This window comes from Schistocerca americana, chromosome 3 (assembly GCF_021461395.2).
Source record: "Schistocerca americana isolate TAMUIC-IGC-003095 chromosome 3, iqSchAmer2.1, whole genome shotgun sequence".
In the NCBI taxonomy this organism is placed as follows: Eukaryota; Metazoa; Arthropoda; class Insecta; order Orthoptera; family Acrididae; genus Schistocerca; species Schistocerca americana.
This window is the reverse complement of record NC_060121.1, coordinates 685,537,093-685,564,386: the sequence shown is the minus strand read 5'-3', so window position 1 is coordinate 685,564,386 and position 27,294 is coordinate 685,537,093. Positions and strand designations below refer to the sequence as shown.

The window sequence follows — 27,294 nt, the reverse complement described above, 5'->3', positions numbered from 1 at the left end:
CCTGGACTCGTGACCATATCGGATTGACCCTAGACGACTGAAAAACGATGGTCTGCTCGAAATCTTGTACTGGCAACTCTTTCGTAATTGTGAACGGTTATAGAGGCAGCGTGATCTATATTTCTGCAGGGGGTTCCAAAGACTTGTTGAGGCACTACGCTGGGCAAAAGGTCTGGCACTATATTATGAGATAACCCATTAATTTTGTCGCCTTACTGCACTATGACCACCTAGTCCATATCGTTATTCCATTGCGTGAAGATTCGTTATAGTATCTGAGTCCATAGGGAGCGAATGCCTCTTGGTCAGTCCAGCAGATGCGGGCCGCTGCGACAGCTAAGCAGCATGTCGAGCTCAGTTGGCATCCTTCAGTATTTGTGCACAATTTTAAAAATTATGATTTCAATTTACAGTGCAAGTTGCAGTTCATTTTTGCCCACAATATTCTTGCTTTTTAAATTTGCGATTTTTAAATTTGCAATTTTTTGTCAGATTTTCCGCGGAACACTGGTGTTCTGCGGGAAGTGAATGAGTGTCCCGGGAAAAATGCTGTTTTCTCGGCGTTTTTTCTTATTTTTTATAACTGTATCATGATTTCTCTGTTATTAGCTAAGACGTAATACTTAGTAATCATTGAATAATGAAAGTTTCTCATCTTATAATTTTTTTATTTATTTTATTAACTCCAAAAATAAACAAGATATTCCACACGAGTACCAGGACTCTCAGTGTTCCGTGACAGGAAAAGTTTCGGAACCCTGATCCAATAGGGAATGGTCGCGGGTGTCGAGCTAGTTAGAATGGGCTCGGGCCATTCTGTTCTATACTGAGGTTCCATTCCAATACAGTTCGAGAGCCTCTCCAATGTGGTTCGAATTTACGGTGAATACCAAGGAGGGAGAGGCATAAATGGAAATTTGGATTGAGGAGGGAAGCGTGACTACCCTAGTAGTCTGTGCAGTTGTGCAGTGCCACTGTGTCAGGATGGAGTAGTGATTACTGCGTCTGCCTGGTAAGCAGGAGACGCGGATTAAAATCATAGACTTGGTACAAATTTTAATTGGTCGTTTCAGTCTACGTACATATATCACAGAAGTTTGAGTCTTGGAAAGGACTCTGGAACCATTTACTTTCATTTGGTTAAAGTACTCATCCTGGATTTCAGGCAGGATCCTCGATTTCTTTCGATTATGAGGTTCTAGTCCATTAGAGTTGGAGAGCCTCTGCAATGTTATTCGAGTTTTGGGGGAGTACCAAGTGGGCTGAGGCACAACTGGGAATTGGGCTGAGGAGGGAGGCTTGCTAGGGGAGTCCATGCAGTTGTGCAGAGACACTGTGCCAGGATTGCATTGCATTGCACTTGCCAGGTGACCAGGAGACCCAGTTTGGAATCACAGCCTTGGTATAAATTTTTATTCGTTGGTTCAGTTTACATGTACACACATCGTCATAAGATTGGATGGGACATAAGAGAGATATATAGGTGAGTCCTATTAGTAGTTTCAGTCGTATTCGGGCTTGGTATTGGAATGCCCTCTATGTTAGTTTTCTACTCAGACAGAATCTTTGTACTGATTTGGTTGCAGAGGAACAGTTGAAAATATGGATGACGGAAACGAAGAGTGGTTCCAGCAAAGGTATTGGCTTGGATTTTCTGCAGATTTACTGGAAATTTCCATGTGTTACACCACTCAACCAGGAGAAGCTTGTGTCGTTGGAGAAACGAATGAGATAGTTGGAGGGTGTAGTCGGTAGGCAAGCAGTGCTGTCAACACGTTGCAGGAGATAGGTGAAGGGGCGGGAGGGGAGTAGGTTTGGGAGTTTGTGGGATGTGGAGGATGTGAAGTGGAAGGGACTGGACGGTTCCTTGAGGCACACTTACTGTAGAGTGAAACATGCGGATGCTGGCGTGTTTCATAGTAACATGTATAGGGCTGATGAAGGAAGGATGCTATAACGTAGACCTAGTCAAGTGGGTAAGTATAGGTTTGTAGCTTGAATAGCAGTTCAGGGTGCTGTATTCTGTTAAAGGCGTTTCGTATACGACTATGGTTGTACCTTCTTGGTCAGAGGCGACCGTCGAATTATCAAAGTTGGGCTCATGGGCAATGACGAAAATGTATTGCAGTTAGGAGGCGAAGTAGTTAGCTTTGGTGTGGATATGTGGGAGTGGTCTTTTAACCCGAAAGTCTATGGAAAGCTTTCCAGTACTTCGTAGATTTTGCAAATGTTTCGTTTAACATATTGCATCTCATGTGCAAGTCCAAACGTCGTTTACCTGGTAAACAACAGTGAACATATCGCTGGAGGTGTCGGCGGCGCCTGAGCGCGTCTCAGTCACAACTATGAAAAAAATTTTCTGCAAAGACGATGGGGTTCTTGGAGTAGAGCAAGAGCGCATAAGGAGGAGCTGGATGGTCATAATAGACAGTTCGAAGCAGTATAAGGTTGGCAATTGCATTTGCGATGATGTGTAGTAGGGATTCAGCATCTTGCTGGATGTCCTCAGGACTCTGGAGATGGGAATCGTGGTCGCCGATTAGGGTAGGGATTTGTGTATGATATGCATACCAGTCTGGGCAGGAGTAGTCCTGGATTTGTCAGGGTGGATGACTGGATCTGGTTTGCTAAATCGTACGATATCTGGAGATGGACAGATAGCTGTTCACTCCCAGTTGGGTGTTTTATTTTGTAAGGCTAGGAGCTTTCCATTATTACTATTTGCATGTCTTATGTAGATTTTAATTATGGATCTAATTCCATATGTCGTATATCAGTGTATGTTTTATTATCAGACGCTCAGTTTGCTACGTGAAGTAATTTTAAGTAATGACTGCGCACACTGCATTTTAACTATTAAATTTACTGTATTGATTATCCATGTAATCTAGCTACAGAGGCCTCTTCTGGCCTCAGTTGTTTGTACAAGTACCAGAAGCATCCAGGTCATCACCAGCACTTACTCTCTACCTAGATGCATAATTTTGATGTTGAAACCTACATCAGAATATTTTATGGCATGTATGGTATTCATACTGTTAATCATGTAAATGTTTTTTGATTTTCATATGTGTCACCAGGCCTGTTATAGATTTTGCTTCAACTAATTTAACTTAATTGCTTACACTACTGTTTTTTGTTTGTAACAGATCTGAAGATGGCAGTAGCTGAAACCGGCAATAATGAATTGTAAAAATTTGTGTGACCAAGACGGACCTTTACAAATAAAGTGTCACAATATGATCAATGAATCATTTTGAGACTTTATGTCTTCCATTGATGAATGTTCAATAACAAATAACAGCTAGTCGAACGGTTTGAAACGGCATGCCAGTGTGCCAGTGACGCTAGCCACATCACCACGGTGATAGTACCAAAACAGCGCCAGTAATTAATATGGTGCATTATCGGCCTATTTATATCTACTTCTATTGACTTCTACTGTGGTGCGTCTCTAGAAGTTAATGGAATCACTAATGGCACCAGGGTTAGTATTTGTGTCACACCGGCTGTGAGCAGCGATGTGGAAATCGTGGGCATTGAGAATATTCACAAAACGACGCTACTGCTGGGTTTAGATTGTGTCTGCGTTTATAGGATTAGCATAGGAAGGCAGGTTAGAGTTAAATGCTCCTTTGACAACGGAGAGAAGCACCAGCTCTGGTGAGAAAAGGATGGGGAACAAAATCGCTAATGACCTTTTCATAGGAACTATCCCAGCATTCGCCTTAAGAGACTTTACAAAATAATGGAAAACCTAAATCTGGATGGCCGTCAGTAATTGGGACCGTCGTCCTTCCGAAGCGATTCCAGCATGCTAAGGAGTGAGCAGCCTCGCTCAGCGTGGGTTCAGGGCGGCAGCGATTATATGCTTTTCAAACTGAAGTTATCATATTGCTATACATAAAGCAAAGTTCAGACTACGGTCTTAAAACGTGTCACTCTCGTAAAATGACGGAATATGACTATTTCTTACATTTAATTACGAGAGATTTGAAAATGACATACAAATGTCCTTGACAATCACACTTAGTCCAAATTAACTAATCGCACCATTATATAAACATCACATTACAGCCTACTACAGACCATGTTTACGTTTATTAGACAAACGGTGTCAGTCTATTATCTGGTATATGCGGGAGTCACGCATACGATGGCTATTTGTAAATTGATCTCCGATCGTCAATTAAAAATAGATACTTATAGCTTCAAGTCGCTTGCGGGGTTGAAAATGTTTACTTCTGAGTTGATGACGCGTCATTCAGCTCTCCGTAGTGTTCGTCAGTGTGTAAGTAGCAAGTAAAATGGACGGAGCTATTGCGAGATACTTTGTGCCACGTGCTTGCTGCATGCAGAAGGAGTCAATACAATCGACATTCATCATCAGTTGTGGCATGTGTACAGAGATGGCGTTATGAATGTTTATGTGGTTAGTGAATGGTGCAGATTAATTCAAGGCTCGTTCCACGTATGTTAATGATGCAATTTGGTGAATAAGGTATTCGGGTGTGGGTGGTGAACGTCTGCGGAAACTGTGCGTACGAAACGCCGTTTCACAATTTCCGAACTTTCTGAACAGTTTTTGTATACAGTGGGTACCAAGACGCCTAAACTATCTTGACAAAACTGAAGGAAAGGGCTTAGGCCTGGCATTCCTTCAGTGCTACAGTGAAGGGGGTGACGAGTTTGTGAATAGGATTGGGAACCGGGACGAGACATGGGTGCAGATGGGAGCTCTGAAACTGGTAACAGTCCAAACAGTGGATTCACACTCATTCTACCAATAGGTCCATACAATGCATTTCAGGCAGTATGTGAATGAGCAGGCATGCCTGAGCAGAAATGGGGGGAAGAGGAGATGGACAAAGAGAGGGGAAGAGGAGATGCATGCAATATGTGTGACATATGCTTACAGAGGCAGAGCTCCAGGTAAACAGACAGTACATATATATATATACACACATCAAAACAAGTTTTGCATCACCCCAGTTCCCAGAAATTCTGAAGATAGACGTTGACTGTGGATATTATATCACAGACACAGTCCCTTTGACTGTCACTAAACCCGTCCAAAGATGCAAAACAACAATGCATGAGCAGCTCCTATTAGACGGAGGGGGCCCGACAACCGATCAGTTCCAGTCATTCCACCAGGAAGGAGATACTCACCTCGAAGGTCAATACCGCGGTACGATCGCGTCCGCATTGTTAATTTGTGCCATGAAGGGTTCTCAACAAGGGAAGTGTCCAGGTTCTCTGAGTGAACCAAAGCGATGTTGTTCCCACATGGAGGAGATACAGAGAGACAGGAACTGTCGATGACATGCCTCGCTCAGGCCGCCCAAGGGCTACTACCGCTACCTGCGGATTATGTCTCGGAGGAACCCTGACAGCAACGCCACGATGTTGAATAATGCTTTTCGTGCAGCCACAGGGCGTCGTGTTACGACTCAAACTGTGCACATTAGGCTGCATGATGCGCAACTTCACTCCCGACATCCATGGCGGGGTCCATCTTTGCAACCACGACACCATGCAGCGCGGTAGAGATGGGCCCAACAACACTCCGGATGGACCGTTCAGGATTGGCATAACGTTCTCTTCACCGATGAGTGTCGCATATGCCTTCATACGGACAATAGTCAGAGACGTGTTTGGAGACAACCCAGTCAGGCTGAACACCTTAGACACACAATACAGCGAGTGCCGCAAGGTGGAGTTTCCCTGCTGTTTTGGGGTGACATTATGTGGGGCCGACGTACGCCGCTGGTGGTCATGGAAGGCGCCGTAACGGCTGTACGATAAGTGAATGCCATCCTCCGACCGATAGTGCAACCATATCGGCAACATATTGGCGAGGCGTTCATCTTCACGGACGACTATTCTTGCCCCCATCGTGCACATCAGGATAACGACATCGTTCGACTAGAGTGGCGAGCATGTTCTCCAGACATGAACCCTGTCGAACACTCCTGGGCTGGTTGAAAAGGGCTGTTTATGGACGACGTGACCCACCAACCATTCTGAGGGATATTCGCCGAATCGCCATTGAGGAGTGGGACAATCTGAACCAACAGTGCCTTGATGAACTTGTGGCTAGGATGCCACGACGAATACAGGCGTGCATCAACGCTTGAGGGCGTGCTACTGGGTATTAGAGGTACCGGTGTGTTCAGCAATCTGAACCATCACTCTTAAGGTCTCGCTGTATGGTGGTACAACAGGCCATGTGTGGTTTTCATGAGCAATAAAAAGGGTGGAAAGGATGTTTATGTTGAACTCTATTCCAATATTCAGTACAGGTTCCGGAACTCTCTGAACCAAGGCGAAGCGAAACATTTTTTATGTGTGTAATCAAACAAAAAATAGAATAAAAGTCGTTGGGAAACTTCACACACACACAATACTAAAAAGCAAAAAAAATCATTTAAATAAATTTTTAAATTAACAAGTATTTAAATCGGACTTAAAAAGCTCCAAATAATTTATTTAAGCCCCACACAAATTTCTAACCCCATACAAATAATTCTGAAAATTTGTGCAACTATGAAAGGAGTTGTAAGTTTTATAACGAAAAACGTGGGGCGCATGCAGTAGTAATAGTTGGGAAGTGAACTAATAAGTATCATGTATGTAATGCATGCGCCCCATGTTTTGAATTACATGTCTTCCCACTATGGTCATAGTCATTAAAAATTAACAAGCAAAAATTGTTATGGCTGGCTGTATGGGGCTATGAATCTGTATGGCGCTAGAAGAAATTATTTTTTTGCTTTTTATCCAGATTTAGAAACGTATTACATCAAAATATATTTTTATTTAAACAATTATTTCTTTTTTAATGGTGTCGGTAGTTAGTTTATGAGTAGCCTTCACATATGTTACTCCTATTTATGTCAGATAATAAACTTACGTCTCACTTATAAAAGTATGAGCACATGATAACAACACCTCAACCATAAAACTAGTTATGAATAAATCAATTAGGTGAATAATAAATTAGCAAGCACCATCTGGATCATTTCGTTTACTATCGACTACCGCTTCCATACTGCACTGTAGACCATCCTTAGGTACGGGGGCGCGAAGTGCAGTTCGTGAACAGAGATCTCTGTTTCCTACGACATGGCGTCAATTAATAAAATAAAGTAAAGCGGAAGAGTTAATTCAGGAAGTGTTATCAGCTAAGTAACCTCAGCATAAATGTTTCTACAGACGTAAGCCAGTTGTAAAACGTATTACATTAGTTTTTATCGTGAAGTAACTTAGAAACTATTTAAGTGTAATATATCAAGGAAACCACAGATTTTTCAGTTTACAAGGACCGATAACTACTTACTCGATGAAAGGCACGCGCTCGTTAAGTCTCTTCTTCTTCGCCGTGTCGAAGTCACAGTCGTTACCGATGAGCCAAACCATTTCCTGGGTCCAGGTAGTACCTAAACAGAGAAGAATTATGATTCAGTGACAGCCGCTGAAACCGGAATCGTAAGTGTACTACTGACGAACGCAACAGATGTAGAATTTCATGTACTACGCAGTATTGTAGTTCGTCGCAATGTTCACATAACAAAGACATGACATTTTAAAACGTTAGAAACTGACATTGTTGTTCTGAGATTAACATTATGATGATATCGATAGAGCAACTGAAAAAGTAACACAAGAGAAAAAAATTAACGATCTTCTGCCACTGCAGTTTGATATATTCACTTAACTAGATAGTGAACACTAGCATCTAAGATACCTATTTACTAACATAGGTTACTCAGTCTCCATTTACTGACGCGAACAACTAGTAATGTGTTAGGGCGAGCGGGGGTCAGTGTTATCAAATAACATATGTAAGTAAATAGATATCTTACAATCCAGCATTCCGAAACTATCGGAGTCAATACATTAATGAACGAATAAATTAATATACGACCGCAAATTACAACAATTCTTACACTTCGTTGCTGGGGAACCTTCCCTGCAGTTGATCTATATGACAGGTCTCACATGTGACCATGCGGTCGAAACAGTCCTAAGTCTGGTCGATTATTAGAAAAGCTTGTCAAAGAAAGAAACAAAGATGAAAGTCAACACAAACAATTATCGATAAATGATATCAGATTTTTTTCCTTATACATCTTATAATAAAATGTTTCCCTGAGACAATTAAGTCTCTTCGTCGTCTACGATAATGATCGAAGCAGGAGAAATGAATTAAAATTTGTGCTGCGCCCGGGACTCGATAATGTAAGGAAAAATAAGCTGAAGATATGAACTGAAGTTTATGTTGGGGAGGGCAATCGACTTGAGTAGTTCGTGCAACATTGTTGACCATTGTGTTGTAGTGGTGTAATGGTTAGCATTTATGCCTAGCAAACAAGGCGAGCCGGGTTCGAATGGCGGACGCAACAAAGAATTTAATTCATTTCTTCTGCTCCAATATTTATTTTCCATCTCCAGGAATCAAAATTATGAATGGTACGTTTAGAGTGGAAGATAAAGCGGTTATAAATAGACCGCTAATGCACCATATTAATTACTGGCGCTTGTTTTGATACTATCACCGTAGTGATGTGGCTAGCGTCACTGGCACACTAGCATGCCGTTTCAAACCGTACCATTAGCTGTTATTTGTTATTGAATATTCATCAATGGAAGACATAAAGTCTCAAAATGAGTCATTGATCATATTGTGACAATTTATTTGTAAAGGTCCGTCTTGGTCACACAAATTTTTACAATTCACTATTGTCGGTTTCAGCTACTGCCATCTTCAGATCTGTTACAAACAAAAAACAGTAGTGTAAGCAATTAAGTTAAATTAGTTGAAGCAAAATCTATAACAGGCCTGGTGACACATATGAAAATTAAAAAACATTTACATGATTAACAGTATGAATACCATACATGCCATAAAATATTCTGATGTAGGTTTCAACATCAAAATTATGCATCTAGGGAGAGAATAAGTGCTGGTGACGACCTAGATGCTTCTGGTACTTGTACAAACAACTGAGGCCAGAAGAGGCCTCTGTAGCTAGATTACATGAATAATCAATACAGTAAATTTAATAGTTAAAACGCAGTGTGCGCAGTCATTACTTAAAATTACTTCACGTAGCAAATTGAGCGTCTGATAATAAAACAAATACTGATATACAACATATGGAATTAGATCTATACTTAAAATCTACATAAGACGTGCAAATAGTAATAATGGAAAGCTCCTAGCCTTACAAAATAAAACACCCAATTGTGTACAAGCCAGTATAATAAGTTCAGACATACAATAACATCTATAAATCGAAACCTTCCACCATGAGAAAACAATTAAACCGTAACCGTAAGTGTAGGGTGATTTACGAATTAATTAACGACTGTTAAAGAGTCGATAGTCGATGAGACATTGGGAGCGGAATCTCAGTGGCGCCGCCCCGTGACTCCCCTGTATGCACTTCTCGTTTCCCTCTGGTGGAGGTTGCGGAAGAAGGGCCGCCTCCTCGCCGCTGGTGGTCGGCGCACACAACCGCACGCCAAGCTACTGCGGCGCTCGACGCTGCTCAGACTAGTAGGTTTCTGAATACAGCAAAATAAGCATCAGGTTAAACTCACTCTTTTCATCAAGCAGTAAGTCCGGTTGCCGTTTTCTGTGTAAATAAATCTCCATTTCCTCAAGTAGGTTCCGTTCAAAATGGTTCAAATGGCTTTGAAAACTAAGGGACTTAACATCTGAGATCATCAGTCCTCTAGACTTAGAACTACTTGAGCCTAACTAAACTGAGGACAGCAAACACATCCATGCCCGAAGCAGGATTCGAACCTTCGACCATAGCAGCATCGCGGTTCCGGACTGAAGCGCCTAAAATCGCTCAGCCACAACGGCCGGCGTAGGTTTCGTAATTGACACAGTACTGGCAGTATAAGTTTTTGCATCCTAGGTTAACTAAGAGCCATGGACGCCATAATATTAGCATATTGCTGACAACGGCTACTGACACGATTGTAAATGTGAAATCCTGTTACCCGAAGAAGCATAAGTGAACATACTTCAGGGCGATTATGAACAGGATGCCACAACTACCACTCACCACTAATGACGAAGTGGAAGAAGTAAATGTGATTAGAGAAGTAGCCGGGACAAACGGGTATAAGGACCGTGATGTAATGAACCTTCACAATAATCTAAAATTAAAAATGTGTGACAAGAAGAAGAAAATAGATTCAGAGGTTAACAAGTTTGTTGCTGTGTAATACAATGGTGCACTGAGCGACAGAATTACACAAGCTTTCAGAAAAACGAAAGTAAAAATTAGACCTGAAACGAAAGGTACCATTGGTTGTAGGCCACGCCACAAAACTGGCAACAACAGCAACAAATATTTAGAGTAAGATCAACTGTGAAAAGTGTGACAAGTTTCATATCGGTCAGACGGAAAGAAATTTCAAAATTCGTTTTTATAGATCATAAACGTAGCCACAACAAGAGCTCTTTCGATACACATTTGGATAAAGAAAAGCATGGGCAGCAAACATAGAAGACAATATGGGTGTGTCGCATAGGGCATCAAAGGGACCATTACTGAACCTACTCGTGGAAATGGAGATATATGTACACAGAAAACGGCAAACGGAATTACTGCTGACTGAACAGAATGAGTTGAACATGAATCCTTATTTTGATGTATTCAGAAACTCAGTTCGGGTAGCTTCCAGCGCCTCGGCAGCTTGACGTGCGGCGAAGAGACTGGGCCTTCTTCCGCAACCTCCCCTCACAGAAGAACAAGAACTGGATACAGAGAAGCCACGAGGCGGCGCCATTGAGGTCTCACTCCGGATGTATTACTGACTAGTAAATTTTTAATTATCACTGTTTCGTTGATTACCATACACTTACCCTTCTGGTTTCACTATTTCGTCATGTTCAAAGGTTTCGATTTATAGATGTGGTTATATGTTTGAACTTTTTATACTGACTTTACTTTGCCGGCTAGGAATTTCCCATTATTACTATTTGAACCTCTTATGTTGATTTTAAGTACGGATCTAATTCCATATATTGTATATAAGTGTATGTTTCATTGTCAGACGCTCATTTTGCATGTGAAGTAACTTTAATTAATGACGTAGCCTACTGCATTTTAACTATTAAATTTACGATGTTGGTTAATCATATATCCGCCCTCTGCTGGCTTCAGCTATCTATGTATAAACGCCAAATCCTTCCAGGTCTTCACCAGCACCTCGTATTATATACCTACATGTACAATTTTGACGTTGACACATACACCAGAATATTTTATTGTATGGATGGCTAGTATGCAAGGCTGTTAATCATGTAAATATTTTTATTTTTCTTATGTGTCGCCAGACCTGTTATAGGTTTTCCTTCAGCTAATGTAACTTAGCTGGTTACACCATTATTTTTTTAATGTAATAGTTCTGAATATGGGAGTAGCTGAAATAGGTTGTTGTTGTTGTGATCCTCAGTCCAGAGACTGGTTTGATGCAGCTCTCCAAAAAAATGGTTCAAATGGCTCTGAGCACTATGGGACTCAACTGCTGCGGTCATTAGTCCCCTAGAACTTAGAACTAGTTAAACCTAACTAACCTAAGGACATCACAAACATCCATGCCCGAGGCAGGATTCGAACCTGCGACCGTAACGGTCTTGCGGTTCCAGACTGCAGCGCCTTTAACCGCACGGCCACTTCGGCCGGCCACAGCTCTCCATGCTACTCTATCTTGTGCAAACTTCTTCATCTCCCAGTACCCACTGCAACCTACATCCTTCTGAATCTATTTAGTGTATTCATCTCTTGGTCTCGCTCTACGATTTTTACCCTCCACGCTGCTCTCCAATACTAAATTGGTGATCTCTTGATGCCTCAGAATGTGCCCAACCAACCAATCGCTTCTTCTAGTCAAATTGTGCCACAAATTTCTCTTCTCTCCAATTCTGTTCAATACCTCCTCATTTGTTATGTGATCTACCCATCTAATCTTCAGCATTCTGAAATAGGTAACAGCCAGTAAAAGTTTGTGTCCGCCCCCGGTTTCTAAATGGTCGCCGGCACGGTAGCTCAGCGTGTTCGGTCAGAGAGCTGGTTGGCCTCCGTAATAAAAAACTGAGTGGAAGGATCAACAAACGAACTTTGGCGTCAAATTGAAAGATCAGCACCCGACGAACGGCGTGCCCGACAGGGGGCCCAAGCCATACAATTAAATTAAAAAAATAGTAAAAATTTGTTTGATCAAGACGAACCTTTTATTATAAAAATAATATTAGAGGACGATTCTCAAAAATCTTATGTTTGTAATGTGTCAATATCCTGAAATATCCTATGTTTGAATAAATAGCAGCATTCTGACATATTCGATGTTTGTATAAATATCAGCACTCTTCGTCCAAGAGTCCAACTCTGTTCTGGCTGCGCGTTGGTGTCAATCATAAACGTCATTTCAGTGCTAAGTGTTGTAGTTCATTGACAACATTGTTTTCGTATTTCGACTCAGTTGTGGTTTCAGAGTGACTCTGGTTGTTGGAAGCGGGTCCTTTGGTGTGTACTTCTAAGCGTCTGCGTCACAGTGGCTCCAATTACGCAACGTAAAAGTCGTCGCCCACAAGGACAGGAAGTGGAATAGAAACAGTACGCTTTTCCTAAGATCCGTATACTCCAAAGGCAGATGGACTCCTAAGCAGGAGTAAGTGAGATGCATATCCAGCGTCCATCAGTGTTTCCCAGAGACGCGTTCAGGAATCGATGTGATCGCTGAATGAATTCGGTCTGGTCGCCAAATACAACTGGTGGATGAAAAGATGTGTCTGGAAAACGTATAATTTTACGTGGACGGCGCAGCGCAGCAGTGGTTCGAGAACAAGGAAGAGAAGCTCAGTAGCTGGAAAAATTATAGGTGTAACTGCAGAAAATATTTAGTGATAGTCAGTAGCAAATCCGCTTAGAGGATGAACTATTGAAGGACAAAGCCAACGGCATGAAAAAGCGAAACAGTAATAGACAAGACACAGAAGGTCTAGGCCTTAAGCCGTACTGTGAACCCAAACATGACAAAAAGTGACAAAATGTCACACTGGAAGGGGTTTTCCTTCAATACAATGATGATAAGGGACACTAGGCGGGTCAGCCAAATGTCGGTGGGGTTTTAACAAGAATGTTTTTACTTGTTAACTTTCCCTACTGGATCGGGTCGTTGGCTCTGGCGGAAGGCCTGTTATGAGACCCAACCTGTTAATTAAAACTGCCCCTTCACTAATTTTGATTAATATTTAGTAACTAAATAGTGTTCAGGGAACTGATCACTACTAAACAAACAAGAATAGTATTGATCACATTTATTGAACAAAAATCTTCCTAACATCAAACTGAACTATGACATACACTTATACACTCCTGGAAATGGAAAAAAGAACACATTGACACCGGTGTGTCAGACCCACCATACTTGCTCCGGACACTGCGAGAGGGCTGTACAAGCAATGATCACACGCACGGCACAGCGGACACACCAGGAACCGCGGTGTTGGCCGTCGAATGGCGCTAGCTGCGCAGCATTTGTGCACCGCCGCCGTCAGTGTCAGCCAGTTTGCCGTGGCATACGGAGCTCCATCGCAGTCTTTAACACTGGTAGCATGCCGCGACAGCGTGGACGTGAACCGTATGTGCAGTTGACGGACTTTGAGCGAGGGCGTATAGTAGGCATGCGGGAGGCCGGATGGACGTACCGCCGAATTGCTCAACACGTGGGGCGTGAGGTCTCCACAGTACATCGATGTTGTCGCCAGTAGTCGGCGGAAGGTGCACGTGCCCGTCGACGTGGGACCGGACCGCAGCGACGCACGGATGCACGCCAAGACCGTAGGATCCTACGCAGTGCCGTAGGGGACCGCACCGCCACTTCCCAGCAAATTAGGAACACTGTTGCTCCTGGGGTATCGGCGAGGACCATTCGCAACCGTCTCCATGAAGCTGGGCTACGGTCCCGCACACCGTTAGGCCGTCTTCCGCTCACGCCCCAACATCGTGCAGCCCGCCTCCAGTGGTGTCGCGACAGGCGTGAATGGAGGGACGAATGGAGACGTGTCGTCTTCAGCGATGAGAGTCGCTTCTGCCTTGGTGCCAATGATGGTCGTATGCGTGTTTGGCGCCGTGCAGGTGAGCGCCACAATCAGGACTGCATACGACCGAGGCACACAGGGCAAACACCCGGCATCATGGTGTGGGGAGCGATCTCCTACACTGGCCGTACACCGCTGGTGATCGTCGAGGGGACACTGAATAGTGCACGGTACATCCAAACCGTCATCGAACCCATCGTTCTACCATTCCTAGACCGGCAAAGGAACTTGCTGTTCCAACAGGACAATGCACGTCCGCATGTATCCCGTGCCACCCAACGTGCTCTAGAAGGTGTAAGTCAACTACCCTGGCCAGCAAGATCTCCGGATCTGTCCCCCATTGAGCATGTTTGGGACTGGATGAAGCGTCGTCTCACGCGGTCTGCACGTCCAGCACGAACGCTGGTCCAACTGAGGCGCCAGGTGGAAATGGCATGGCAAGCCGTTCCACAGGACTACATCCAGCATCTCTACGATCGTCTCCATGGGAGAATAGCAGCCTGCATTGCTGCGAAAGGTGGATATACACTGTACTAGTGCCGACATTGTGCATGCTCTGTTGCCTGTGTCTATGTGCCTGTGGTTCTGTCAGTGTGATCATGTGATGTATCTGACCCCAGGAACGTGTCAATAAAGTTTCCCCTTCCTGGGACAATGAATTCACGGTGTTCTTATTTCAATTTCCAGGAGTGTAAGTTATAAAATAAAGTTAGTAATGGCAATGGCCCTTAAATTCCAAAACTAACTCTTAAGGGAGGATAACGCATCTGTACTTGTTATTTTCTACTCTATCCCCTTGTCAGACGGCATAAAATACGTCAGACAAACCTACTGCAATTAACAAATTCTCAATAAGAGCGTGGCTGGAAAACTGAGCTCTGGTAATCACAGGCGTGCGTAATATCGGATTAAATGCCGAAGCTGAGCATCACGGTACCAAATTCAGCGTCGTGAACAGGTCAGGAAGCTGCCGTTGGCGTCTGCGTCGTCGAGGAGCCTCAACTGTAACAAAAATGGATTTATTTTCGCGAACAGGCTTCCTGTTCGTAAACTGCTATTCAAAAGCTGATTCTGCTTTCTTTCCAATCGTCTCGCACTCGTTAAGACGGGTCTCACCAGCCAAAAGGCGGAATCCATTAACGTCTTTAATAAAGTGTGGCTCAAGGACATTGCTCTGCTCCTGTATGCTTCCTGTGAGACAGTATTCCCAACCGTAATTAGCGGAATCAGCCTTTCTCTAACAGTAAAACATGACAGTACACCTAACTGAATACTAGTTTCAGTTGCAGCTGGCAGACTTATTCAAAGTTCTGCACAGCACACTGAAAAGAATTTACTCTCCTACAGCAGAGCCGAAAGCACGACGTCCGCTCGCTACAGGAGCTAAGACGCTTCTCCTCGATAACAGCTCCAAAAGCTTCCCTCTGCAAAAATCAGCACCCCCACGCTATTTTTCGAACTGGCCAATCCCGTGGCTCTAGACCAGCACAGTTCGCTCCCACTATTATTTCCTGGCTCCTTCCAGCCAATTAAAACATTCTGCGCCTTCCTGCGCCTAGAATGATCTGAAACAAACTGTAACTCCGTTGAAAATTGAAACCGCCAATCGTGTCTCTCTGTTCGCCCTCACGCGGGAAAAGGTCATTGCACTAGCTTACCCGCGTTCCTTAGAAGCCGGAGAAAATGTTAAGATTCGTGGGAAGGCTCCCTTAGGCACCAGCTCATCTCGACATAGTGGCGTCGGAGTAACGTCCAGCGCCAATGAGGCGCCGTCCCTCGAAGGCCTGCCCGTGTTGTCCGCGCAGTGGATGCCTACCTGCTCCGGCGGCGCGTCTCCCGCAGTGGGACGCTTTCGCATGCCGACTCGTAATAGTCGGTTGTAAACTTCTGCACCCCTCTGCCCTGCCTTTGAGCGGTGCCGCTCGTCCTCTCCAGCCAAACTCCGTGAAAATATCACCTGAACCCCGACTTCATGCAACATGCGAATTTCTTAAAGTTAATACGCGTCTTATGCCGCCTGATACTCCCTATATTAATTTCAATAGGCTGATTGCCTGATAAATAACATAATAACCGATATCTAACTTGTCTTTGCAACAATTATTCTATTACAGTAAGGTGCACGATACTGGTACCTTACAAAACTCTATGAAAGGAGTCGCAGAAGACATGTACCAAGATCTTCTTGTAAATGGTGTCACATCAACAGAGGAAATCGTCAAGTGGCGCCAGAGAATCGAAGAAATGCAACAAGAGAAAAGCAGGTATCATTGACTGACAAATGTGTTCCCAGTGGCAGTTGCGAACGACCATTATGAGCCTGCCTGTCTCGTACGCCAGACAGTAAGAAAAAAGATATAGAGCTGTACAGCAGCCATTAATGTCGACCCTATGTGTCAAGAGGTAACAGAGAACGTCGAGAAGCGGTTTATCGATCTGTGACTTCAGTCTCCATCACTAGTAGACCGCACCACTAAATACAGACTTGGCCAACTATCAAACGTGAACTCAGCATCAGACCAACGCAGATACAAGCAACTCTTCCGCCAAGTGCATCGTCCCGCAGAAAAACTGACATTTGGAGGGCAGAGAACAACACGCCGGTACGTTTTTTTCTGTGGACGCACTGGACACGTTGCACTGTATTGCAGAGACAGAATATCAGTATACGACGACCATAACCTGCAAGATGTTCAAATGGTTCAAATGGCTCTGAGCACTATGGGACTTAACTTCTGAGGTCTTCAGCCCCCTAGAACTTAGAGCTACTTAAACCTAACTAACCTAAGGACATCACACACATCCATGCCCGAGGCAGGATTCGAACCTGCGACCTTAGCGGTCGCGCAGTTCCACACTGAAGCGCCTAGAATCGCACGGCCACTCCGACCGGCCTACAAGATGTAAACCACCACAAATGTCCTATTAACGCCCATAAAATGTTTACAATTACACTCGAGTTGTGGGACGAGATTCATCGCCATACCCTGGACGACGTCTCCCTCTGACATGTCACAGCCTTTCCCCATCGCCGTATAGAGATACCAGCCGCTCGCCTAGCTGCCATATTCAGGAAAACAAGGTTAGGCGACCGTCTATGGAGATGAGAGTGTAACTGGTATAAGTGCAGATGTTTTTATATGTGGTACCTTAATATGTACATGAATCAGTGAGTTGGTTAGTCTTCCTCTACGTCGGACAGTCTTCCCACAGACATGTCATATAATTTAGTATCTAATGTTTTCTGCATGGTCGTAGCTGCACCACTAAGTGGTCTATGCCTGTCAGTGTAGGCTCACCATTGTGCGTCCACGTGTCCACACTTCAGCACCTGACCTGCTACCCGAGGGAAAATAAGCGTTAACGACTTGCTCTTGCTACATATATTTGGAGTTGCTAACCAAACCAAAAACATTATACTCCTAATAGCTATAACTATTAGTCTCGAAAAATGGAAAATACTGATGTAATATTGTCAGTACATTGTTCTTAGTCACCAATAGAAATACTGCACTAAATACCTGCTACATAGTACGTTGCTAGATCAGTAAGGATCCAATTAAAAAAGCCATGACGTCTGTACGATATGTAAGACCAGTAACAAACAATTTCATGACAACTTTTGTTAATACAAGTGAAAGACAGAGTGCCCTACAAGAGGTAGAACAATATTATAATTAACCATGTTTGTTTCAACGTGTATCATTTAAAAAAAATATGTGCCATTGAGGCAGGAGGTAGCTAACCTTCATGACATGAGAGGGACATGTCAAACCAATCTGTTACTTTGTCGAAGCCAGATACTAGAGCAGTGAGAAATTTCGCCAAGGTTGTAAAGGTATTTGTCTGACAGTGGCCAATTCCATATGGCTGAATCATGTTATATGGAGTTATTATACTGCGTCTCCTACACGAAGTTTGCAAATATTGCCTTGTAATCAGGAACTATGTTGAAAACAAAAGCACATTCCTTAGCCATCCGTGTGTTGCAGAACTTTGCTGAAGTATTATGTAATACATACCACTCACAATTTCGCCTCTCTTCAATGCACTGGAAGATTAAATTTTGTCATTATGGGCAATCGTGATTAATTAATAATCTCCCACAGATTTTCCTTACTTTATCTGGAAGATGTTGTGTATGTTATCCTGTAACCATTACGTACTATGTGATTAGTTAAGTATTTAAGCATACCAGTCGAGGCAAACATTTTTTTCTTTAGGACAAGTTAGAAACTATTCCGTGAGGTATGTGGTTATATTACTGATGTCACAATCTTGTTTGTGAAGCCAATGATGTTCTTATTCGTTCTCTGTAAGGTCAGCACTGCCTGAACTTCACTCGTTACTTATGCTAATAATATGTTTAAGTTCTCATGGCACCACAAGTACTACAATTTGTTAATCCTTTTATGCCAACTAAGTGACTTTAAGCATTTAAACTATTCTGATTTAATTTTAATGGGTTCATAGAAACAGTAATAATTTACCGATTTTTGGTATATTCACTTCTACCTTTTAAATTACAAGGTCCAAAGAAATCATGCTTGAGAAGGGTACTCACGTGACCTGCCAGGTTAGCCGAGAGCGCTAATGAGCTGTTTCCTAGACTTGGGTGCTTGGGTGGGTGCCCCGGCCCCGGATCGAATCCGCCTGGTGGATTAACGACGAGGGCCCGTATGCCGGCCAGCCTGTATGCGGTTTTTAGGCGGTTTTCCACATCCCGCTAGGTGAATACCGGGATGGTCCCCACGTTCCGCCACAGTTACACGACTCACAGATATTTGAACACCGTTCACACTATTTCATGGCTTATACTAGACGCAGACAGCTGGGGTACCCTCATTCCATCCCACAGGGTTTGGGGTGTCGGCAGGAGGGGCATCAGGCCACTCTCTGCAACTAACACTGCCAAATAAATAGTATCAAGGCCGACACCACGTTGCAGAGGGACAAAGGTCTCAAGAAAAGAAAGAGAGAGAAAGAAAGAGTACTCATGTCTATGTAGTAGTTAAGTTCGCACAATTAGAGTTACCTGCAGAAGGTTAGGTTTTAGCAGTATCTTTAAACATGAGATCATTAGAACACTCATATTTGCCGTTACTCTTGGATGTTTCACTTGCAAGATCATGGTAGTAGCGATGACATCTTTTGAATTATCTTACTACACTATTAAATTGCATATTTTTGCACCATATTCACATGTTCTTATGGACAACTCATTTGCAAAATCAGAGCTGTAGTGCTGCCATATTTTGTGTTTGCTTGTTATACTTTTTAGCTGCGTAATTTTGTACCATTTTCACGTGGTACTTTGGATACTTTACTTGCCACATCATGGCTATGCTACAGCCATATTTTGAGTTAACTTAGTATACTATTCAACTGCATTATTTTTTTACGATTTTCACATGTTACTTATGGATCTTTCACTTTAACTTTATGGCCATAATGTGGCCATATTTTCTGTTAACTTACTACACTGCTCATTTGAATAATTTTGTTCACATTACACATTTTACTAATGTAATCACGGTCATAGTGGGGTCATAGCTTAGTCTTCACTCATACACTTTTCATTTTTTTAGGAGAATTCATACCATGCTGTGATCCTATTTTCAGTAGGAATAACTTCATCCAGTCTCTATTTTAAGGACTTTTATTACATTCTATACAGTTTAATGTTTCATATGTGATTTTGAGATTAATGTCTACATTCAGATAACAAAAGTTCACTGCTGTTACATAAATTCATGATAACTTCTAAACGAACGTTCTATGACTTTTCAGGACTGTATGTGGACTGACTTGTTGTACTATGTAGTGGATCATGAACTTTGTTCATTCTTCTACTAATTGATGAATGGAGACCATATTCCGCATTTTAGTATGGTCTAAGTGATCAGCTTGGAATGTGTTCTGTTATTGCTACACGGAAAATATTTTAAATCTGCTCTCCCCGGGTTCGATTCCCGGCGGGGTCAGGGATTTTCTCTGCTTCGTGATGGCTGGGTGTTCTGTGCTGTCCTTAGGTTAGTTAGGTTTAAGTAGTTCTAAGTTCTAGGGGACTTATGACCACAGCAGTTGAGTCCCATAGTGCTCAGAGCCATTTGAACCATTTTGAAATCTGCTCTCCAACTTCAGGGCAGTCTGATGAAAGTTGTCGTTGTATTCGCACACTTTCCAAGTTACAAACATTGAGTTTATTACGTGTCAATTATTTGCGAACAACATTTACTGTTATCCCTGAACCCACTAATAGATTTTCCCTCGGGCGTCGGCCACGGGAATTTCTCTCTTGAAGATCTATGGAGCGTGAACGGCCTAAGCCAATAAGGGGTGAAGGCACGCGGACGTTAAGGCATTGCAAGTTTCGGAGATCAAAGCGTGTGTTCTCTCTATTCTGTTGCTGGAGGTGGTAGTGGAAATGTCTGCTTTCTTACAGTGTGAAAATGTAAGCTGTTGAGAGATGTTACATATACGGGTTTACATGATGAGAAAGAGAGAGAGAGAGAGAGAGAGCAAAATATGAAAGCAGCATGAATTTGTATGTGTGAAGTGCTTCGCCGGCCGGTGTGGCCGTGCGGTTCTAGGCGCTTCAGTCTGGAATCGCGTGACTGCTACGGTCGCAGGTTCGAATCCTGCCTCGGGCATGGATGTGTGTGATGTCCTTAGGTTTGTTAGGTTAAAGTAGTTCTAAGTTCTAGGGGACTAATGACCACAGATTTTAAGTCCCATAGTGCTCAGAGCCATTTGAACCATTTTTTTGAAGTGCTTCAGTGAAATATATAGTTTCTCTCATAGTGACTATTCTGGATCAGAAGATAACATTTTTCCATTACTACGTGTGTGGTGAGCCATGTTGCTTGTTGAGATTTATCGGTTTAGACGCCTAATGCTATGGCAGTGTGGCTTATGATTACGATCAGTGGAGCAGACTCTGTTCTGTTCGTGAAGTTCATTTAATTGACCGTCGGGTTTGGTAAGTCGGTGTTTCATTCTCACAATAGGTTTTGCATTTCTATACTTGTCAAACGTATGCTAAAAACTGATCTTTGTTTGACCATCGAGGAAATACTGATTGATCTATATAAATCTTTTGTATTCTTGAGATAGAATAATAAGTATGAAGTTAATAAAGTCTCGTATCTTTATTTCAGATTCACACTTTTTATAAAATGGGTTAAATGAAGTACCAATTTTCTAGGATAGCGTAAGTGCAAAACACTGAGGTCTCCCATGAAAGCCATATGTGGAAGTAATTAAACAAAGAATTCTCGTATCCGCAATTCAGGCAGCATTTCTAATCAGAACACCATCTGCTTGTAGTGGAAGTTCATAGAAGGTAGGTGGCGCCAAGATGATCGAGAGGTCAGCTTGTCGATATTCCGCATACATGATTTCTGATACAGTGGTGTTGCAACATCATCACGAGGAAGTATAGCCTCTTCATCTGCGAATGCACAAATCTGGATACACATCGCAGCAATTAGTCAAAAAATAAATGTTATTCTGAAGATTCAAATAGATTTCTGTGGAGGTAAATTAACCAGTAAGCAATACAAACATATTTCAATTGTTAAACAAAATGTTCCGTTGCCCTGTTTAAGTATGGATGCCTGTAGAGCAGCGAATGAGATTAGTCAGACTGTATCACACTATTTTCATTGAACGTTATTCAGTTTCGATGGAACGGCAACCTATAAGTGGGACTTAATGACCACTGAGTGTTGTACGATAGAATACAAGTAATAACAATCACTATGCTGACACAATACAAACTGAAATACTTACTCTCACCCATTGATACACACGAAATTATTTTTAGCTTTTATATTTGCAGTACTGTGTTTATCCCATGACCTTATATACATCTATTATTTATCTAGCTATACGGTGTGTAATTTACATTGGGAATTGATATATACATTTACATCTTTTATTTGATGTAATGTTGATATCCGTGATCTAGCTTATTTAAAACTCCTCGTAAGATTTCTCTGATTGCAAACAAACTTTTACTTGCCCTCTGTGATCGTTGAAAGTCGGCTGACTTCGGATCGATATGTTTATGGCCGCTACCAACACCTGCTGCGTAAGTATATTGTCCCCCGTAACAACAGGTATCCGTTATAAACGTAGTGTTGATTTGTGTGTGGTGGTGTGGGTTGTTGCTGTTAGTAGTATATGTAAATTGAAGGGTGACCATTGGTGTTAGCAGCAGCAGGACATTAAGAGGAATCAGCGGCGGTGAACTGGGATTCGAACTCGGAATCTCCTTCTTATTAGGTAGGTGCGGTAACCACTGCGCCATCCAGAACACAGCGTTATGTGAACTGCATGGACTATCTCGGTATGCCTCATGGCCGATGTTTGTGCGTGTGTGTGTGTGTGTATGTGTGTGTGTGTGTGTGAGAGAGAGAGAGAGAGAGAGAGAGAGAGAGAGAGAGAGAGAGAGTGAGTCAGTGTGTGTATCCAAGAGTGGGAGAGACGGGGGGGGGGGGGGGGTGAAGCTTGTGGATAGGAATGTAGAATGAGTGGTATGCAGTAAGGGGAGAATGGAATTTCACTATAGAGGCTGATCGTTTGCATTTTTGGATTGTTTCTAATCCTGTGACAAAGACGGTTTTATTGCAGAGGGATGTGTATTCGTTTAGTACTTTCCTTTCTTGGGCTAGTGATTTTTGAATGTGATAGTTTTCTTCTATTGTTAATTTTTAGTACAGGCTGTTACTAGTTTTAAGGATTTTTAAGTCATACATTGCCGTTTGTGAAAGTGCAACACCGAGAAGAAATTACCTGAATAGCGCTACACTTGATGGAAGTGGCGAGGGTGAGCAAGCAGTACGTGATACGTTTTGGGATACACGTAGGCCGAGCAGAGTCCTCTCATGTCGGTCCGACAGGGTCGGTGTTGCGCCCAGTGTAGTCGGTGCAGAGCTATCACACAAGGTGGAATCAATTCAGTGAGTGCCAGTATGCCTCGTCGGCGTCAAAAGGAGCCATATCGGCACGTGAGCGAGTTCTAACGGGACAGAATGATCGGTCTCCGGGAAACGGGATTGTCATACCGTGACATTTGGGCTCGCAGAGGACATTCTGCTACGTCAGTGATGCACGTGTCGAAGCAATGGATAGAGGAAGGTCGTACGCAGCGACAAGCGGGCTGTGGACCACGGAACATGACCACAGTACGGGATGACCGTCATCATGTTCGCATGTCTATTACCGACCCTACAGCGTCATCCACAGTGTTGGCTCGTCGCTGGAGGAATGCAACAGGTGAGAACTTGTCGGCATCGACGGTTCGTCGCCGTCTGCTACAGGTTGGACTGGTTGCTCCCATGCCATTACGTCGGCTTCCATTGTCCAGGAGCCACAAGCTCCTCCGACTCCAATGGGCATGTGAACACCGTCACTGGGGTGCTGAGTGGCAATATATAACATTTTCGGATGAGTCCCGCTTCAACGTGTCTTACAGTGGTGACCGCATACGTGTCCGGCGGTACCGTGGTGAGTGCAACCTGGAGCGCTGCATTGTGGAGCGGCATAGCGGACAAACACCAGGTGTAATGGTTTGGGGTGCCACTGGTTACAACAACCGATCTCTCCTGATACGTATTGCGGGCACTTTGAACAGCAATCATTACCTAACGGAGGCTGTGGAGCCGGAGGTTCTCACTCTGCTTCAGGAATCTCCACAAGCTACATTTCAACAGGACAATGCCCGGACATATATTGCGAGGTATGTACAGGCATTCTTCGAAGAGCGAAGGATACCATTGCTTCCCTGGCCTGCGGGTTCGCCGAACATGTCCCCCATCAAACATGTCTGGGATATGGTTAGTCGGCACCTGGTGCGTCATGATTCTCCAGTAACTGGTTTCACGGATTTGTGGGCTCTGATACAAACTGCGTGGAGGGAAATCTCTCAGGAACGTATTCAGAACCTTATTGAATCAATGCCACGGCGTACAGCAGCTCTAATTGCATCGCATGGTGGCCACACGACATATTGAGTACTAGGGCTGAAAGGACATGTACAGACTTGAAAAGGTAATCATTTCTTACTTGTCTTGGACCTAACCTGTGGTATTAAGCAAATTGAATTCATGCGTTTTATTCTTGGTACTGCAATATCCACAAACGGTAGTGTAGACAGAAATCTCCAAGTACAAGAATACGTACTCACAACACACATACAAGAAATATCAGCGGTAGTCAAGCTCATCACAGAGCAAAACGACTTCAATTTTAATTTTAATAATGAACAGCCTCAGCTTCACAGTTTACCTAGAATTTACCTAGGTTTCAGTCGGGATAACGAGTACAGCACTCGTGGCTGCCGCATCGCGGTCGCGAAGTAGGGTCGAGGCAGTGCCAGATAAGTTTTACAGTTTGAAGATAATTTATGGATTTGTAGTTTTAGCTTGACGGTGTCCACTATGGACAAACGGTATATACTGTTATTCTGAAGAAGGCTGGGTTATCCTGACTGAAACCTAGGTAAATTCTAGGTAAACGGTGCAACTGATGCTGTTCATTATTAAAATTAAAAGTAATATTTATGCAGTTGCTGACAGGGCCGCGAAATGTTGAAGATATTCAGAACTACTTCACATTCAACAACAAACTTTGCTCTCAATGAGGAGGATTACCTATAGGGTCCCCAATCAGTGGCTTCCTAGCTGACATTTTCATATAGTAAAACCAAAGCTGTACAACATAAAGTGTTGGTGCGGATATGTAGACGATATAATACGTCTAATAGATGAATCACAATTTCATGTAAAAGAACTTCATGAGGACATAAACAGCATCCATGCACAAATACAGTTCACCATTTAAAAACAAACAAATGAAAAACTCAATTTTTTAGAACTCACCGTACTCAAGAGAAACACCAAACATGAGTTCGCAGTTTACAGTAAACCTACAATCACGAGTGCCATCATTCATAAAGAACCCAAACACCCCACAACATATAAAGATGCCAGCTTCAGATATTTACTACATAGACTGAACAGAGCATCCATGAACAAACATGATTACACAAAGGAACCGAACACAATAAAACAAATTGCTTAGGAGGATGGGTACAATACAAAGACAGTAGCTGAAAAAAACAACAAAATACAAAAACAGGCAACATATAACCACAAAACATACAAACACAATACAATTCACAACATATCAGCAGACAGTAAGCAACAAATGGCAGATACTTAGTTACAGCAACAAAATCTCACAAAGGGTGGGCAATATATTAAAAAGACAAGGGCATAACACTGCTTATGGAACCTGCAACACAATACAGGAGAGACTTGGAAGAAATACCACCAACACTGACTAATATGGCCAGTGTGATAAATATAAACTAACTGCCAACTGCTGTCAATCTCTATACGTGTTCAACCTTTCATGAATTTTAGAACCAGGTGTACAGAAAACGTCAGAGCACTGAAAAAAAATAACCTACACCCAATATTTGCAGATCACCTAACAGCAGAGTATCACCACCGTGATTTCCCTAAATCGTTTCAGGCAAATGCCGGGATGGTTCCTTTCAAAGGGCACGGCCGATTTCCTTCCCCATCCTTCCCTAACCCGAGCTAGCGCTCCGTCTCTAATGACCTCGTTGTCGACGGGACGTTAAACAACACTAACCTAACCCATCACCACTCAATGAACACAGAAACAGACATCCTTGAAACTGCTAACAGCCTGTTCCAAAAATTAACAACAGAAGAAAAATATCACATCCAAAAACCAATAGCTCAATGAAAGTAAGTACTAAACGAATATATATCGCTGTGCAATAAATCCCTCTTTGGCAGAATAGAAACAACACTCGACCTAAAACTGTAAATGATAGCCTCTATAATTAAACTTTACATGCTTTACATACGTGTGCACAACCATCCCCCATTCTCTCTCTCTCTCTCTCTCTCTCTCTCTCTCTCTCTCTCAAATACTCTCTTTCTCTTCCTCTCCTTGTCTTGGACACACGTACTCAGCCACTCACTGAGTCACACACACATACACGTACACACGCACACTCGGTCTCTCTCTCTCTCTCTCTCTCTCTCTCTCTCTCACGCGCACACACACACACACACACACACACACACGCACACACGACTTAAACACAACAAACGTCAACAACAGTTCAGATCCACGTGCCACATCCCAAGCGAACGTGCCACGAAACAAATGAACACTACGCAGCCACAACAGGTAACGGCGGCGGAAACTCTGTGCTGTGTACTGTATGCAAACAGTGTAAAATATTTGGCAAAAATCGTTCATTTTACAAATATGAATATTTTATACCAAATGTCTCATTAAAAATTAACATGTAAACAACAATTTAGTGGAAAGTAAATACAAATAAACCCACTGAAGAGAGCACAGAAAGTGCTGAAACATCTCTCGTTGAAAGCAGAACTACAAAGGTATCTTGCGCGGAATTCTTCTCCAAACAAAATATTATTCTATATCCTAATAATCATCTCAACGCAGAAAGTACATTTAGTAGTTTACATAAAAGACTCCATAGGAACGAGTCCTTAATAACATTTACCATCCCGTCATGTTGGATTATGTTAAAAAGAACCTGCAGAACTCGCTCTTCTTGAATAACCACGTAACACCATGTTTTACCTTTCGCAAGCGGTTGTTAAGGTGGAGAAACAGGCTAACATGAAGTGTAGAATCGTTTTTTATGTATCTTCTCGTGAGAACAATGCACCTTCTCTGAACAACATCTTCAAGAAAGGACCCTATCTTCTATCAGAAATACTCCCTGCTCTATTACGGTTCCGATCACATCCCGCGGCTATTATTAGCGATATTGTGGAAGCATTTCTGTAACTCGTCTCGCACGAAGACGTCAGGAATTTGACAAGATTTTCATAGCACAACGTTTTTCAAAATAGTCACGGAAGTTATCATACCACGAAGTAATTACTTACCGTTTCACTAGACTGGCTGGTGTGTTTTTCCAGTCTGTGTCTTGACTACAAGGACCTGCCATCTTATTACTTTAATCAGGCCTAGTGCTTCACACAGACCTCTTAGTCAGTACCCATGGCCACCACCAAGCAGCAAAATTGGACTACGCACTTGAGGCCACGGACACCGTTACCCATGCAGCACTATGT

General features: G+C 42.9%; 1 protein-coding gene across 2 annotated transcripts in view; it reads right to left on the bottom strand.

Annotated features, from left to right (window-relative positions):
- LOC124605639 (luciferin sulfotransferase-like) overlaps positions 1 to 27,294 on the bottom strand; it is a 749,478-nt gene that overhangs the window by 230,412 nt on the left and 491,772 nt on the right. For both annotated transcript variants that reach the window (XM_047137460.1, XM_047137459.1), the window contains exon 3: positions 7,343 to 7,442. In XM_047137460.1, the coding sequence (XP_046993416.1) occupies positions 7,343 to 7,442 (100 nt within the window). The remainder of the gene's footprint in view (positions 1 to 7,342; positions 7,443 to 27,294) is intronic.